This window comes from Chrysemys picta, chromosome 1 (genome assembly GCF_011386835.1).
Source record: "Chrysemys picta bellii isolate R12L10 chromosome 1, ASM1138683v2, whole genome shotgun sequence".
NCBI lineage: Eukaryota > Metazoa > Chordata > Testudines > Emydidae > Chrysemys > Chrysemys picta.
The window spans coordinates 214,551,708-214,569,054 of record NC_088791.1 but is presented as its reverse complement, the minus strand read 5'-3'; the positions used below and the strand labels follow the sequence as shown (position 1 = coordinate 214,569,054).

The window sequence follows — 17,347 nt, the reverse complement described above, 5'->3', positions numbered from 1 at the left end:
CACACAAGGAATGTGTTGTAGAGGTAGAATCAGATCCCAATCCTCCTGGTCACATGTCTTTAGCCAGGGGACCATTCTTTCTTACTTTGCTTATACACATCCACATTTTATACTTTGAAGGCACAACAGTTGTGAGTAAATACATGCGAACAAGAGACCAACAGCAGCTCTCAAGAGCAAGGGGGAATTGTTCAACGTGAGCTCGCTGCTGCCAGGTCTGAGCACTTTAGGCCCTGAAGCAGCAAAGCATTGGAATACATGCTCAGCATTAAACAGCTGAAGTCAGCGGTCTGCACACATGCCTAAAGTTAAGCAAGGGCTGTAGTGGATCAAAACCCAGAGTGTTCAGCACCTGGCACCCTGTACTGCTAGTGGCAGTTGGCTGAAACCCCCGTTTTCCTCCTCCTCCTCTGACTTAATCATCTTGTAGAATATGGGAAAATGTTAAGTGCCGCTGGGGGATTTTACACGTCTCTCTATTAAAATATAGGAGCCCTGTTGAAAAAGTAAGTGTTTTGAAAGTTGCCACATTGAGAGTGGTGGAGCAAATTCAGCAGTTCATTCAGGATCCACAGGAAAGCGCAGGTAACAATAGTGCTCTGCCAGTGTTCCCCAGACCTGACCTGGAGTCACCACCTCAAGAAACAGAGAGGAGCTCATTCCCCAGATCCATTTGATCCCCGTGACGTGAAGCTACCAGTTCCAGTGATATTTTTTGTGCGGATACCTGTCCACTACGAATTGGACATAACCCATCAGTTCATTTCGTCTTGGACACCAAATAGCCATCAGCTGTAACAGCCCCGACCTGCACTGGGTTCAGATAAGTCATTCACTTCTAGCACTTGGAGGTTCTTGGCTGCTGTTAAGGGGGACACTTTTTCAGGCTTTTGATGTGCAAGGGGTCTAAGATGGCTGCTCAGCTGCCTGAGCAGTTTTTTAAACTGCTACTTGCAGAACTACACAGCAACAGCAGGGGACTTCTGAATGCTTTTTCCCATCCAGCATGATAGAGACTGGCATGGGGAGGAGCCTAGATTCCCAGTTAATGGGGAGAGACAGACACTGCCATGTGTGCAGGCCCTCTACTGGCAGTGTGGCTGTTGGCTGAAACCCTCTGACAGCCTCCCTTCCTTGAGCAGGGACAGAGAGGATGAACTGTTCCCCAGCCTGCCCTGAGGAACAAGAAGCAAACCACCGTAAGCCTCTAGGAGGGGGTGAGGAGAAAAGATTCCATTTCCTCCTGGGTTCCACTGCCCTCTCCCTGTCCTGTGGCGAGTGGGAGAGAAGATCGTGGTCTCTCAAACTGCAGAAGGAGTGTGTATGGTAGGCAGACTCAGGAACGCACCATTGCATTGGCTGCTTCAGTTCAGAATGATCTAAAACTTAGCCATCAAAAGTGCCCGGCATATTAGATTTTAGGATTTTTCTTTTAACAAAAGCTTTAATTTGCAGATACCATGGCTATAAAAACCCAAACCCCATAGACAGACTTTAGCTCAATGCTGTAGTAGGGTGATGTGTATTTCCTGTGGACCTGCTTGAACCATCCTGTCCCTCCTATATTTAAATTTTCAGCTAATGTACATGTTTATACTAATCCTGCTTTTAATATGCACACACAAATGCCCCTATGCCTTAATGGTAGAATGCCAGTCTGAATATGTTCGCACCTCTACGTTAGTGTATAGGAGATCTGCAGGGCATGCGAGGATATACAAAAGGATCAGAACAATATTCTTCATATCCTGGCTTCAAATCGATGAAATCGAATCAACTGCTTCTGTTTTAAAAAGAAACACGCAGAACAGTATGTTTATGATCTATTGTAAAATACCCTAAATTTGATAATTATTTAAAATGTCCTTTGCAGTATGCCTGTCTGCCAGCACGAAAAGCTATTGAGGCCAGCCAAGTCTGTCGAACCAACATGGATTGCCAGAAGGATTTTGTTCCAAGTTTGTGTGTGACACCTTCTTTAGAAAATCAGACGAGACTAATCCGAGTGAAACATCCACCCAACGTTGACATGTTGTTTGTAGGACACCCAATGCATCTTCAGTATACAGGTTTGTATTATTTATGAGAGCATTTAAATGAAGAGGGTTATGGCATGGTTAGCTTTGGCAGACTGCTTGAATAAGGTATTGGAGGGCTTGCCAGTTTGCTTCATTTGTGCAGAATCCATTCCTAGCTCCATTCTATTGTTTCTTTCCTAGTTACAGCCAGTGGAGATGCTGGAGTAATTAGGAATAAAAGTGAAATGCGCACCATGCAAAGAGGTATAATTGTAATCGAAACAATCTATTAGGTGACTGCTTATTCAAAAAAAGCGTGAACGGGACACTTCAACAGATCTCACATGTCCTAGCAGGTCCAATTTGTGCATTGTCCAATGTGTGACCTGCTCAAGGCTCTAGCACTCTTCAAAAGCCTTTAGGGAACCCCTGGATTGGAACATACACAATTGTCCCTTTAAACCTTGCCCAGTACCCAAATGTTGCTACAAGTCCACATGACGTCTTCCTTGTAAATATATCAGGGCTTGGTTTTGCTACCCTTACTCATGTTGAGTAGTTTTTTACTTAACAAGAAGTCCTATTAAAGTAAATGAGACAACTAATAGATTAAGTTACTATTCATCACGAGTAAAGAGTATCCAAACCTAGCCCTATGTTATCGAACCTAATCAGTCTGTAAACAACATTGGCCAAATTCTGCACCTTTACTCATGTTAGGTACTTCCTTACTCTGGGCTAGATTCTGACTCACTCCTATGCAGGCTATTCAGGTCGTGGGTCCAGGCACATGGGAGCAAGTTTATTACCTGTTACGAGCAGGTGAGTGGAGAATGGGCAGACCCTTTGCTCCAGAGCCCCCTCGCTGGCCAGAATAGCCGAGCCAGCATGGGGTAGGTAGTGATTTGAGGCTGGTTTAGACAAGTAGTAAGTTATGCCCCCTCTCCAGGAGCAAGGAGAAAGCCGGGGAGGAATTGTGCCTCCAAGGTTTGTGTCAGATTCACAGTGCCTCGCAGGACTACTCTTGGGTGGTACAGTGTGCACTGCCCCTTGGCAGGGCTGTGCCTGAAGTCACTATCTAGCCCTCTCTGAGAGGTCCCATTGAAACAGCGGGTTTCCTTATGAAGACCCCTTTTAGAAGAGTGTTCTTATTCAGAAGGAATTGAAGCATGTGTTAAAGTGGTTTCCTAACTAAGGGTAGTCTAAAGCATGAGCTCAAGTGCTCTCCTGAATCAGGGCTGGAGTTATGTACTGTTGAGTTTGAGTAACAAATGGTAAAATCAGGCCCTGTGTAAACAATGATTCTTTCATAAAGATGGCAGCCTTTATCTTTTTCGGCTGGAATTTGGCTGGGAGGAGAGGTTGTTTGGTGCAGATATTTTTGAGTACTTTTAAAATTTGATTTTTATTGTATTCTATTTTTTACTGTTTGCAGTATATCCTGAAAGTCCAGAATATAATGTCTTTTTGTGTTATTTTTTGTCTTTTTTCCACCTGGGAAGCATTGACATTTAATTTTATGTTTGCTGATATTTTGTTCAGTGTGCACCAGAGCTCTAAGAATAGTGTGTGATAATTATTTTAAGCCCCCTTTCTTGGCTTTCTAACTGAAAAACACGCAACACTGTAGGTATTCTTCAAGCAGCTGGTATTGTTCTGTTGTATTTTGCAATACCTTGCTGATGGAGTAATGGAATTTTAGTGGACATTTCCCACTAGACTAGGATTTCCACCAAAAAACTGCTTTTTATTGTCAAGCACTCAAGAAAGAAATGATCAGGAAATTACTAAATTGCTGCTGCACTTGTGACCTTAAAGTGTAGTTCTGCTGAGCTGAGCTGAAAAGTTACTTTATGAAAACAGAATTGAGGTTGAATGGTTTACTGTGTCTCAATGATTCCCTTCTCAAATGAGCTCAGTTTGCAAGTAAAAAGATGCTTTTTTCTTTAATAGCCATTACTGCAAACTCAGCTTAGAGTCTGAGTCAAATAGTGGTCTTTCCCTCTACCATATCAGCACCAGTATCAAGATAATGTAAACCAGCGCCCAAATCCTGCATTGTGCAGCATGCAGATGCCCTATTGCCTTCAGTGGGGCTGTGCATAAGTGATGATGCAGGAGAATGGTCCCACTCTCACTCTTGGCTGTATACATTTTAAAATAAGCATTAAAAGTATTTAAAAACATCCCTCATTTGTCAATAAAATAAGCCAATGTGGCTCTTAATATTCACAGGGAGCAGATGTGCTAAATAAGAAGGTGACACTTTTACATAGTCATTTTTCAGAGTAGCCTTGTATTTAATCCTTCCACCTTTTGTGTCTGCGTTACAGTAATCTGTGAATAAACAATCTTTCTTATTCTCCAATAACATTGTTTAAATTTCTACCGTTTATTTTTATACAGCTCTAGATAAACATCTTGTGATTTTTTTTCATTGTTTTCTACTTGCATTAATGTTATTGTCATGATAGTCTTGAAGTACAGAGCAGCAATACTTACTCCAGAGGTGAGATTGAAACTAGCTTCCAGTTATAACCTGGATTTTCCCTTTGAATGGGAGGCTAGTTTCTTCTTATAAACTACTATAATCAGGGCCTGCTCTGGGGCAGCACATGCTAGGGGGCGGCATTCCGTCCATTCTTGGGGTGGCACAGTCCGGGCAGCTTTTTCTTTTTTTTTCCCCTTCGGCAGTTCGGGCAGCTTTTTTTTTTTTTTTTTTGCTTAGGGTGGCAAAAATGGTAGAGTCGGCCTTGACTATGTCCTTAAAAGTACCAATTCCCTCTTAAATCTCACATATCCCATCTCAGCCCTGGTTGGACTTTTTTCAGGGATATTTGATAAAGTCGGAAAAGAAGTTTTTAAGTGACGGTATTTTAGATACGTTCATTGTTTGCTTTTTGAGCATTTGTCTTTTTTGGCTCATGTGTTTGAAGTGATTTTGCCTGCAAACCCCAAACTTATTTTGTTGGTCTCACTAAGAAGAGGCGCATTTTAATGTCATGAAGGGTGTTATGGGAGGATTAAAAACATAAGGAGTTATTTCATATGTAAGGAGTAATTTTGCATATAAACGTTACCATTTATAATATATATGGTGCTTTTGCTAACTCTAGGACAGGGATAGTTAATTATTGTTTTTGTCAAGGTCCAAATTTCTTGGTCAAGGTATAATCAGGGTCCAGACTCCAGATAAAATAATAAAAAATAATAATGATGATGATAAGTAAATTAAAAAGATTTTGGAGTCCGTTCAAAAGCGTCCTGTGGTCCAGATTTGACCAGCAGTCTGCCTGTTGACTACCCCTACTCTAGGATATACTGCAGCAGCTGTTGGGTGGACCTGGAGGTAGATCATCATGAATTGCGGGTTAGGCAACTGAGGGGAAATGTGTGGGGTGGGAGTCTGGAAGGGTGGGGCAGGGTCTGGTGCTTGAGGATTGTGGGGCATATTGAGTGGGTGCATGGAGTTATGCTTTCCAGTCTCAGAATGTGGGAGGAGTTTCTCGGAGGGGGCAAGACAGTGATTGGCTATAAAGGGGTACAGAGAACCGTGGGGGCAGGGAAGGAAGGACATGGAAGAGGTTTAAGGAGCCAGGGGGGCATGGAATGGAGAGATGGCATGGATGATAAAGTGCAGGCGATCAGGGTTGGGCATGGGTGGGGAGTATACAAGGAGAGAGAGGGCGGAGTGCATGCACAAGGCAAGGAGGTGGGAAGACATGGAAGAGGGTGAAGAACTATGAAAAGCAGAGGACATACAGGGGACTATAGGAGGTGTGAATTCAGGAAACAGGCATCTTTTCTCCATGTTAGTGTAAAATTGTTTAGATACAAAACTCCAAATTTTGCAATAGATAAACCTTCCCCATCTCCCTCTACCACCTGCTATCTCTATAGCCTGCCTATGTATAACACCTCATACCTCACACACCTCTCTCCTGTGGGCTTGCTTTTGCTTCATGGGATCTATTGGAGCATGGCATCTTTGCTTATACACAAGTTCAGTTCAAAATTTTGGTGTGTGCACTCACAGAAAAATCTTTTCAACTATGCTAAAATAGAGTTAAGGTTCAAAGTGAGTTTCAGTGGAATCCAGCTAATACTAAATCAGTCAATCAATCAATCATGTTTTCTTTACAAAACTTCCACAATTTCAAAGAAACCCAAATGTTGAAGGCAATGGAGACAACCATCAAGAGACACTTGCCTAATGACTGAGAACTCCTCATCGCTCCTTAGCACCCCAGGTGACTTACATTGCCTGCCCAGAATGAAAAGTGAAAGTTTGAGAAAGGTATAAATGATGGAGGTCAAGTCTGCACAAGAAACAGTTTGCTGGAATATCTAGCATTTGTTGGCAACACCGCTCCTATTTGAGAGGCATCTTAAAGAGTTCTTTTGCCAGTATACTTTATGCCAATTTCCCAAATAAACTAAGCAAAACTGACTACGGGACATTTTTGGCCGATTAAAGTACATGTACACTAGAGATTTTTGCTAAAAGTTTCATAAAGAACAGCACCCCTTACCGATATGATTCTAGCAAAAATTTCTAATGCAGACCTGACCTAAAAACAAGGGGCGTGGTTAGAATGGAAATTTTAACACAACTTTAACTTCCATTCTTGCTGTAATAGTCATTATAAGGTTACTCAAATCAGGGCTTAAACTACACAACATGTTCTTTAGGTGTACAAAGGTTCAGTTGTGATGTGTCTGAAAGCATGTAATGTGCTTTAGATTTGATGTTACATGCATAGTATAAAGTACTAATTGTGTAAAGTGGCGTGTTGATTTTTTCCTACCATCACGATGACTGCATCTGACTAAGAGATAATTAAGTGATTGTGCCAGTGCGGTTTTTTTAAAAAAAAATTTGTATTTGGGATAGTTCTTCATCCTGTAAGAAGTGTGGAAAACAAATAAAAATCAGATCTGCCATTAAACACTGCTAATCTGAAACTAATTATGCTGTGTCCCTTGAATTGCCGTTTGGTTTCATTTGCAGTTTTATTGCTTTTTCATTTTCTTTTTGTTTCAGTGAGCCTCAGCAGTTTTGTACCACGACATAACTTTCTAAGCATAGATCTGCCTGTGGTGATAGAGACAATGTGCAAGTATCCTTTGAAATGCTCTCATAGAACAACAAACAAATTGTTTGCGGTTTGCTGATCCAGCAAAATTTCAGGTGGATATCATTACTAGTTTTAAACAGGGCTGCTTCTACTTTGGTGTGCTGGACAGCAGTTCTGAAGCATATCTTTAGGACATGAGCTCTGACCCATTCCCAAACTGATTATTTGCCCACATGCCTAACTCAGAATGAAGCTCCTTGCTTCCTGATGTTTATAAGAATAATTTTGGTTACTCTTTTTTTTTTTTTTTTTTTTAACTCTTGAGGGTAAGTTTTTAGAGCTCTGATGAGAATAATAATTGCCTTGTTCTGTTCATTCCATCTGAAGCACCTGGCATCGGCCACAGTTGGAAAACAGGATACTGGGCTAGATGGACCATTGGTCTGACCCATGTGGCCATTCTTACAGTCCTATATTCTTCTGTTTTGTTCCTTAGCTAATCTCAACCAGATATCTAATTTCACTGTCAGGAGCCTTGGCAGTTATCAATGCAGTACCCTGCTTTGCACTGGATGGTCAATGGATATTAAACTCTTTCCTGGAAGCCACTCTTGCTTCACTGATTGTAGAGAAACAAAACAGAGAGCTTGTTGGCTTTTTAATCTTGCTTGCTGGCAGTGCACTTTTGGCTGCCAATGTGGCACTGGGACTTTGGATGGTGACAGCCCGATAGTACATTGGATACATTTCTGCATCTGATTACTTCCATGAATTCTCCAAGTACACACAAAGTAATGAAATCCATTGCCTTGTAAAACTTGCTCTGTCTGAGATAGAAATAACTTCCTTAAAATTCCATTGGAAGAAAGATTGGTGATTGGAGTTGTATGTTAATTTAACTCTGCAAAATCTTGTGCAGATAATTAATGGAAAAGTTGAAAGAATAAGAACTCTTCTCTTTTAATATTGTTTTCAAAGCACTGTGATCATTCTGGAGAAATTACACTGAAACAATTTTACAAGAAAAAGACTCAGGCTTGGTGAATTTAGATTCCAAAATGAAGGAATATATGTGACATTGAAGTCTTGTATACTGCGGGGGGGAAATCCTACTTGAGCTCTGTTTTATAATTTGAATAAATATGAGATGCTCTGCATTGGCTCTGCTCAAGCAGTGCAGATTTGGGTTGTTGGCTTTTTTTAAATTTGGTGGTGTACCAATTTGGAACCTGAAAAACTGAAGTCTGGGCTCTTTTTTATTTATATTGGTGCGAGGCCAAGTAAATTATTGCCATGTGTTCGTGAGGAGCGAGTCATCCTATGCTTTAGTACCCTTCTCTTCCAGCTGGCTGATCAGACTGGAAGCATGTTGTCCTCCCAAAGTAGATGAAATGTCAATTTCAATGATGCCAATGTCAGTTGAGAAATGGGTATGTGGAAGAATGACAAAACCCACCCATATGTTGTCTGTGTTCCTTAAAAACATTAAGTGTGCAATATTGTGCACCACTGAGAATATTTTTGAAGATACTATTTTGTGCATCAGCACTAGCTTGAAAATAATTTGAAGTTCTGGTCTCCCAATAAGAATCGTGATTCCTGGAATAATACTATGCAGATTTATTCAGAAGTGAGTGGTAAGGTTAAGTGTGTGTGTGTGTGTGTGTGTGTGTGTGTGTGATTCAGAAAGTTAAATGTTATACCTGTTTGTATTTAACAACCAAACTTGTTTCTGAATGTACATCCTCTGTAGCCATGTATGCAGTAGCATTGATATACAGTACCTCATTGGTGTTTGTCTCTTCCTAAAAGAGTTACTTTCCTTTATCAGTATTCATTTTAATCAAAGATGTTTAGTTGATCTTGGTCTTGGGTCATAACTGAGCAGAAAAAAGAATATGGTGAACTATGTTGGCATGTAGCTTTGTCTTCCAAAATGTACAAGGGCCAAGTGATAGAAGCCTCTGTAATTTTAATTGAAGATTGAGTCCTATTCCCAGTGCTGCATGCATGCCCTGATAACTGTGGTATCCTGTATTTGACCATTGATATGTTACTTTATTTTCTCAGTGTAGAAATGTGGAACACAAATGGATTGCTATGAAAAATATATTCTCCTTAGATAATGTGAGCAATAATGCACAGGTTGAAAGAACATGTTCATTTACTTGGCTTTTTGTTAGTTTGCTTGACATGTCTTAGGCACATATATTTTGAATTTACCTCTTGCATTTTTCTCTGGTCTGTCTTCTGACGCATATTGTTTTGGCATTGACCCTAACTCAGTAGAACTGATCAAATTTCTTATTTAATGGAACCATCTTCAGTAGTTTAAAATCAGATGATCACTTTGTATGTATTCGAGTTGCAGTACTGTTTTCTTCTCACATATAATCATTAATGCCATTATGGCAGCTTCAAAAATATTCTTTGGGTAAAGTTTTAAATATAATATTTTGTACATTAATATTTATCCTCACTGCAGATATTTGTGTGACAATCTGTGCAGGCACAGTACTCGTCTGAGTGTGTGGAAAAAGGAGAGAGAGAAAAAAAGTGCTCTCCAGTAACCAGCTGCAAGTCTACTCTAACTGTTCTGCTAATATGCTGATGAATTGAGTCCTGCTGCTTTAAAATTAATTGGTCACTTAATGTGTCACCTTTACATTTACTTTAAAAGAAAATACATTCAATTAATTTTGCTGTGGTTAGTGTTTATGAAAGAATCAATTCTGCCACCCTTTAGGCTTGTCTGTGTACAGCGTGGCAAAGGGTGTGATTTGTGAAGTGCTCTATTTAGCATCACTAAATAAGTGATGTTGCAATCTTATTGTCCTGGATAGACCCTACTGGTGCTCTCCAAAAGGTACCTTCACGTTAACTTAGTCTTCTTGAGACCTTTTAGAGTGCGCCGGCAGGGTTTACATGGGGCAGGGGGAGTGCAGCCTGTTAGTGCGCTTTACAAATCACAGCCCTCTGGCGTGCTTTGCCGGGCCGAGTAGACAAGCCCTAACTCACATGGAGTAATACGTTATTCTGTAAAAAGCCCCATTACTTTCAGTGGGCCAGATTGTGCCATCATCTTTTAAATCCCCAGTTCATCAAAGCACTTAAGTACATGCTCAAGCCCATCTCTGTTTAGGAAAGGACTTAAGCATTTACTTAACTTTGCACATACTTAATTTCACTGAAGTCTAAGTTTTGCTGAATAGGGATAGATTTAAGTATGAGTTTATGTGCCTTGAAGTAGCGCCTACAGCCATTGATACTGAAATCAATGGGGAGCTTTGCTTAAAAGCTAAGATAGAGTGGGACTATTTGTGCACTATGGTAGTACCCAGCTTGAACTGGCCCCTAAACAAATAGCTACTCAGACTGGTTCAGCCTCATTGTCATATAATTCTCTCCTGGCAAGTAAATTACTATAAAGGAAAAGTGCTATTTTGACTGTACATGTTGCTCTCATTGGATTTTTGTGTTTTGTTTGTTTCCTGGGAAAGAATGCAGTTCAAAGAAAATGGACTGGGATAACTTTTTTTTTTTTTTTAATTAATGGCGATATCCCGTCTCTTAGAACTGGAAGGGACCTTGAAAGGTCATCAAGTCCAGCCCCCTGCCTTCACTAGCAGGACCAAGTACTGATTTTGCCCCAAATCCCCAAGTGGCCCCCTCAAGATTTGAACTCATAACCCCGGGTTTAACAGGCCAATGCGCAAACCGCTGAGCTATCCCTCCCCCATGACAGCTGGGTGGGTTTTTTTTAAACTTTTAGGTAATTTGTATTGCATAAAGGAATTTCACATTGATTCTTCCTTTAATGTTTCACTGACATGAAAAGCTAAAATGAAAATGAAATCTTCTATTTGTGTTTTCTCTATATTTCAGTGCACTGATTAAAAGGCAGTTGCTCCTCTAAAATAGATTGCAGCAATATATTTATAGGATACATTGAACCGAGGAGTGTAAAGGAAAAAATAAGTTGGATTTTGGCTGGGTACCACTATTAACTTATATTCTTCTGTTTAAAAATCTGTATCAGATGGAAGAAGTACTGTCTAATGTTCAGAAACGTTGTAGGTAGCTCTTAATTGAAAACCGGCATAACTGTATACTTGTTACTGATCATTACTGCAATTTGGGTTTAGTGTATTTGGTTTTTTTTAATATGGAGTATCACATTTTTATATCAATTAATCATATCTGTAGTATATTCTGATACAATTCTTTGGTGTTTCATCTCTACTGGTAATTTCTTAATTGCAAAGTCTTAAATGCTTTACAGTATGTTAGAAAATAAAACTGGCACACTTCCTTTTGAGTTAATGGAGATGGGTTTCTCTAGGAAAGTTGTATATCAGCCTTGCAAAAAGGTCATTAAAATTTACCAGCTCAGGCACAAAATCTACTTGCTCACCCTTTTAAATAATAATGAAACAACTGATTATGTTTCACTCACTGTCAAAAAAAAAAAAAAAATTCACCCAAGCAATAGTATTTTGCAATGCTAATGTTTATTCTGTGTTTGTGTGTACGTGAGCACATGCACACACTCGCTTGTTTACAGGTAACTTAAATCTGTAATCTCACATGTGTATGAAATGACTGGCTTTCTTTGGAATTCTAAAATTATAACTTTTAAAATTCTAAATTTATAAGTTGGTATATAAATCAAATACAGAATAAATATGTGTAAAGTTTTATTTATGTGAATTCAAACTAATTGCCTCAGCTTTTTTCTGCCCCTTGTGAGTAATACAGTTGGGTTTCACTCAGGTAGATCTAATACTGGCAGTTATTTTACATCCTGTGTCCTATACTTCCCGTATGATGATACATAAACTCACATTACTTAAACAAAATCATTTGGACCACGTTGTGGCATACACCATATGCTAATAAAGACTAGAAAAAATATAAAACTAAGACAGTATGGGAATCATTACTCCTGTCAGGAATTACCAGTGCACTGGCCACACCCATAACATTGGATAGAGAATGGGTGGCATAGACTTGGCTATTCCCAGGATTTCCCTTCACTGCCTAGTTAGTGGGAGTTTTTTGGGCCTTTTACAGTGCTGGGACAATAGCCAGGATCTGGATATACAGTTCCACCCATGTCGTTTACGCTGGCATGGAATTTAAAAACAGTTTTGTAACTAACACTTCAGAGAATGCTCCTGTTTTCTGTCCTTTGTCAAATCAGACACTTTTTAAACATTGTTTCCTTGATATATTGTCATAGATCAAATACTAAAAAATTATTTGGGAAGCCACAATTTATTTGGTGGGATTCATTTGGATATTGCCTAGTTCTAGATGTTCACTATTTTTTTCCCCCCAGCAATATACTATGACTAACTTTCACGAACACTTGGAGAAATTTTGGGCAGCAGTTTGGTGACAGTATAGAAGAGATTTCCAAATAATCACATCAGAAATCCAATGGTTTCTTTACAAAGCTGTTGTTTTATTCCCCTCTGATTTTTGTATGGCTTCTGTTAAGGTTTCAAGATGCACAAAATGTCCTTACCTGAAGCCCATAAGTAGAATTTGTACTGTTTTTAAAATGTTAGTTTTCTCTTTACATATTCTGTTTTTTTTTATACTGACAGTAGTGGAATGTCAGATTTCTAGATCAGTTGTTCCCACCATCATCGTGTTTAGGAAAATGATACACTCTGAAGATGTTCAAATCAAGCAGACTAACAAATGTATGGGGTATTTTTGTATTTGAATTATGTATTGTGTATGTTTTTCCCCACTACTTCATCAACCAAACAATAAGTACTGTTTTCTACTTGTGATAAATGAATGTTAATTGCAAATAAATGTGTTGTTTAATGGTTAACACATTTTATATTTGAAAGCAGACTGAAAGTGTGTAATGCCTTATTTGTCGCAAATGTGTTATGGGTATATGTTTTCTAAAGTTAGAAAAATTTAATGTATTAACTGTTCAAATCAGATTAAAAGTAGTTTTCCATATTCTTAAAGTGATTTGCTATTAGCTACCTAGGTATTTACATGGCTCCCACCATCAACATAGTATTCGAGCATCTCCTAATAGTTGTCTCAGTTCCAGGGTAAACTACCTTTTGCCCCCTCTGTGGTTGCCCCTTTAGGTCTCAGGTCTTCATCCCTCATCTTTTTATGAATTTGTACCTCTCTCTTTAGACCAGGAATGTAGGCTTGCAGTCTCCCTGAAGTTCACTGTGTTTATCCCATCAGATGTGACCTTAGTCCAGTGTTTGCTGTTCTGTCTCCCAGGGGCCCTGACAGAGTTACCAGTGACCAGCCAGCTTTTACAAAACACATTACATTTATTTAGGACAAAAGTATTATACGTGCATGCTAAATTTATTGGGTGCCACCCATCTTCCACACAGAGACCCTGGCAGATTTCCAGTCCTTCAAACCTTTCCAGCAAGGTTTGCCCTCTTGGTCACAGTCTCATGTCAATTTGAGGATCCAGTGAGGGTCCCGGAGACAGTTCAGCCTCCCCATTTTATAAAAAAGGCCATTCTTTGTCTGCTGTGTTTCTTGACCCCAGTGTGAACCAGTATATGCAATTTCCCCAGGGGATAGTACTTTTCCAGAGCTGTTTACTAATCCTGGAATTTGCAGTAATTACCCACTACTGATTTTAGTTCCTGCAGGAAGGCCTGTAACTCTCATCCATGGAGGCAGAATACAATCCCTAACTCACAAAGATACATGTAACATACATACCTGGCACATCTCAGTATAAAAGTCTTTTGGAGTTTCCATACTTTTCCAAGGACTCACATCTATCATAACAACAATCCCCCTCTCTTTCATCTTTAGCAGAAGTACCTTGATTCATGGTGTTGTATGTCTGCGCATAGGAGAGTGTGTATGTGTGTGAGAGAGAGAGAGAGAGAGGAATTTACTGGGGGGAAGCTAAATTGCAAATGAGTTTTGCATTTATTTCTGAAAGTGATGAGTCCTGTGGTTATTCTCATCTCTTGTAGGAGTCCGTTCCATAATCTGGGTTCAGTTCCTATGAAAGTTCTTGTCTCCTGGACTCATGAGCATCTCTAAATTGGTTGACCATTCTCTTGCTCTAATGGAGTGAACTTGATGTGGGATATATAGTCATGGAGGGAGAGGTGAACTTGCTTAGTTTGAGCCAATTATGTGAAGGGCTTTGAACACTAGAACGTTGAACTGTACTCTGAGGACTGGGTGATGTGCTGACCGCAACCTTTGTTACTAAGCAGACAGGCTGCTCCTTTTTATACCAGTCAGATTTTTCAGGGGGTGTGACTTCATTCCCACATACAAGTTGTAGAAATCCAGCCTAGAGCCCATGAATGTACAGATCGCCCTGGATTGTGCGTGATAGGATGGGGGCACAATCTTCTGTCCAGTAGCATATTGAGAGGGCATCTGTGGTATTCCTGTGTTACACTCAAGATCGTAGATAAGCACCTAAAAGACTTAGGCTCTGAATGCCATTTTCAAAAGTGACAGGTGCTTACAAGCCTAAATATCATCGGTAGTCAGTGGGACTTAAGGCATTTCTTTGCTGCAGTAATAATCCCGTGGCCCCTAGTCTGAGAGCCTGGGTCAATTGACTCAGGCTTGCAGGACTTGGGACTGTGGAGCTAAAAATTGCAGAGTAGACCTTCCAACTAGGTCTGGAGCCTGAGCTCTGAGATCTCCCCCATCACAGGGTCTCAGAGCCCAGACCCGAACATCTACATCACAATTTTTAGCCTTGCAGCTCAAGCCCTACAAGCCTGAGTCATCTGACCCCGGCTCTGAGACTTTGTGCCTGCAGTGTAGACTTATCCTATTCCTAAGGCTCCAGTGCTTTTGACGATTTTACCCTGTATTGTCACTGACATATATAGTTCTATATTCTGTGTGTTCTGTAATCTAATGTAAAACCAATGCTATAAAACCCACATGTCCTGACGATTAGTGCTTTTTCCAAACGTTATAGTCACAAATAAATACATGTTCTTTCTGAATGTAATCAATCCTGAAACAAGTGATGTGTCAATGCAGCCATGTTAGCCATTAGTTTATGTAATAGGGGTTATGTTAATTCTATCCCGACCATGCAACCGTGTCTGCACCACCAAAAATAAGTGTTCCCCAGCATCTGTATTAGATTTTTGTGTCTATTTGTACTCACATTCCTATTTAACCTATTAGTTATATATAAATATCCATTTATAATCTGCACATTTTAATTTTTAATCCTCACACATCTTTATTTGAGCTGAGATTTCCAAATGGTTCCAAAGAGTTAGATTCCTGATTCTGACTGAAAGTCAGTGGGACTTGGATGCCCAACTGGTTTAAGCTTCTTGGAAAATCCTTGTCTTGGTTTATATGGGAATTGTTATATACAGCATAGCATGCTAGTTTCCAAAAAGTGATTTAAAATACAATAGTGTGTGTGAAGGTCAAAGTTTTGCATAAAAATGCCCCAGGAGAATGTTGTGTGGTTTTGTTACCCCCACAGAGAAAGGCGCTCTTTAAGTCTGCTTCTGATCTTGCCATGGTATAAATCCGGAGCAACTCCACTGCATTCAGTTGAGAGAAACTGATATAAGCAACAACACAATCAGCCAGGCCCAGGAAGGGTGGTGGGGAGAGGTGGTGGTTGTTGTCATCTCCAATCAGTTATGTATTGTGGTGCTTTGCTTTGAGGGACTTTTTTGGATGGGGGGCCTAGAGCATTCCTGAAATTATAATGCATGACCTTAACAATTAGGCATTCATTTGCCTAGAATTCTGATTAAATGCTTCTGGTGTCTTGCTTTGTGAAATTTGATCCTCTGCAATTGCTTTTTCCAAAATTTAATCTTAATTGCTGGTTCAGTCATCAATGTTTCTGTGTCATTTGGACAGTGCTGAGAACAGATGGCTACAATATCCTTTCCGTTTGTCCTTAATCTTTTCCTTTGGGTTTACTGATATCTTTATCATCTGAAATTGTTTGCATTGGTTTTGGTGTGACTTAGTCCCTCTCACCTTCTTTTGTATTTATATATGTTGCTTGATTGTATACATATGTACTCTGACCATAACTCACAGACCTCTGTCGGAAGGTTCCATATTAGAAGCATGAACTGCAGTACCAGGTATCATTTAAAGTGCTAGTTCATCTAAGCACCTGCTGTCTAGTTTCCTTTTTCTGATGACGACTTAAAAAGGTGGACTGGGAGGATTTGGGCCTCATGTCTTTGCAATTTTTTTTTTAAAGCTAAGCTTTGACTTTCTTTTAGCACATGATGGAAGTATTGCAGGTTGGTCTATTCAAGTTGCACCAGCAGGAGACTTGACCTCCCAACTATCTGCACCCAGGTCGGTAAGTAGCAGAGAATGACCTCGCAGGCCCTGTCTAAATTAGTAAGATGGGGGGTATTTTATAATGGTGTCACCCTGCCTCAGTGGGTCACAACTGAGAATAACAAATTAAAGACAAACTGCTGAGAAATAGGGCAGACAAACCCCAAAACTGGTGGTTATTCTTCCATAAGATATACCAAACTAGAAACAAAAGTAAACTTCTGTCTCACCACACTGGCTAACAAGAAGTCAGAAATGCAGCCTCCTTAGGCATTCCAGTCCTGGATTCAACACCCAGACACTAGACTTAATGATGAGTGGTTACTGAAAACCAATTTTGTCAAACAAAGGGTTCTTCTCATCCCAAAACCAGCCACATAGACAGGTCAATATATAACGCATATCTTTACTCAGTAATCACGCTCTTGCCAGTCCTTTAGTATCTAATATCTAAAGGTTTATTTATAAAAAAGAAAGAGGCGAGAGTTAAGATTGGTTAAAGGAATCAAATACATACAATAAATGCCAAGTTCTTGGATCAGGCTTGAAGCAGTGATGGAATAAACTGCTGGCTTAAGTCAAGTCTCTGGTTGCTTGAAGGGTCCTCAGTTCCTTGGTTAGAATACTCCCATTGGTAAAGTCCATAGTCCAGAGATCAGAGCAGGAAAGAGGCAAAATGAAGATGTTTCCAGGGTCTTTTATAGCTTCTGCCATGTGGAGGGAAACTCATCGTTTCAAGCTAAGCCCTCAGCACACTTTGTGAGAAAATACAGGCATAAGATGGAGTTTAGTGTCACATGATCTAGTTGCATGCCCTTGCATGCTTCGATGAGTCATAGCAGGAGCTATTACCTATATTCTAGTTAGAGTGTCCACATGAAAGTCCATTAGATGGGGATAAGCTTCTTTCATGGCCTATTGCAG

General features: G+C 39.9%; 1 protein-coding gene across 4 annotated transcripts in view; it reads left to right on the top strand.

Moving 5' to 3' along the window:
* MBTPS2 (membrane bound transcription factor peptidase, site 2) overlaps positions 1 to 16,523 on the top strand; it is a 48,516-nt gene extending 31,993 nt beyond the window's left edge. For 2 of the 4 annotated variants that reach the window (XM_005281531.4, XM_024106900.3), the window contains exons 9-11: positions 1,874 to 2,069; positions 7,063 to 7,138; positions 7,607 to 12,015. In XM_005281531.4, coding sequence (XP_005281588.1) covers positions 1,874 to 2,069; positions 7,063 to 7,138; positions 7,607 to 7,829 — 495 coding nt within the window. In that variant the 3' untranslated portion in view covers positions 7,830 to 12,015. Of the gene's footprint in view, positions 1 to 1,873; positions 2,070 to 6,180; positions 6,269 to 7,062; positions 7,139 to 7,606; positions 12,016 to 16,359 lie in introns of those variants that run through there. The other 2 variants (XR_010596143.1, XM_065579566.1) reach the window with 2 other exon arrangements.
* Positions 16,524 to 17,347: the final 824 nt, after the last annotated feature.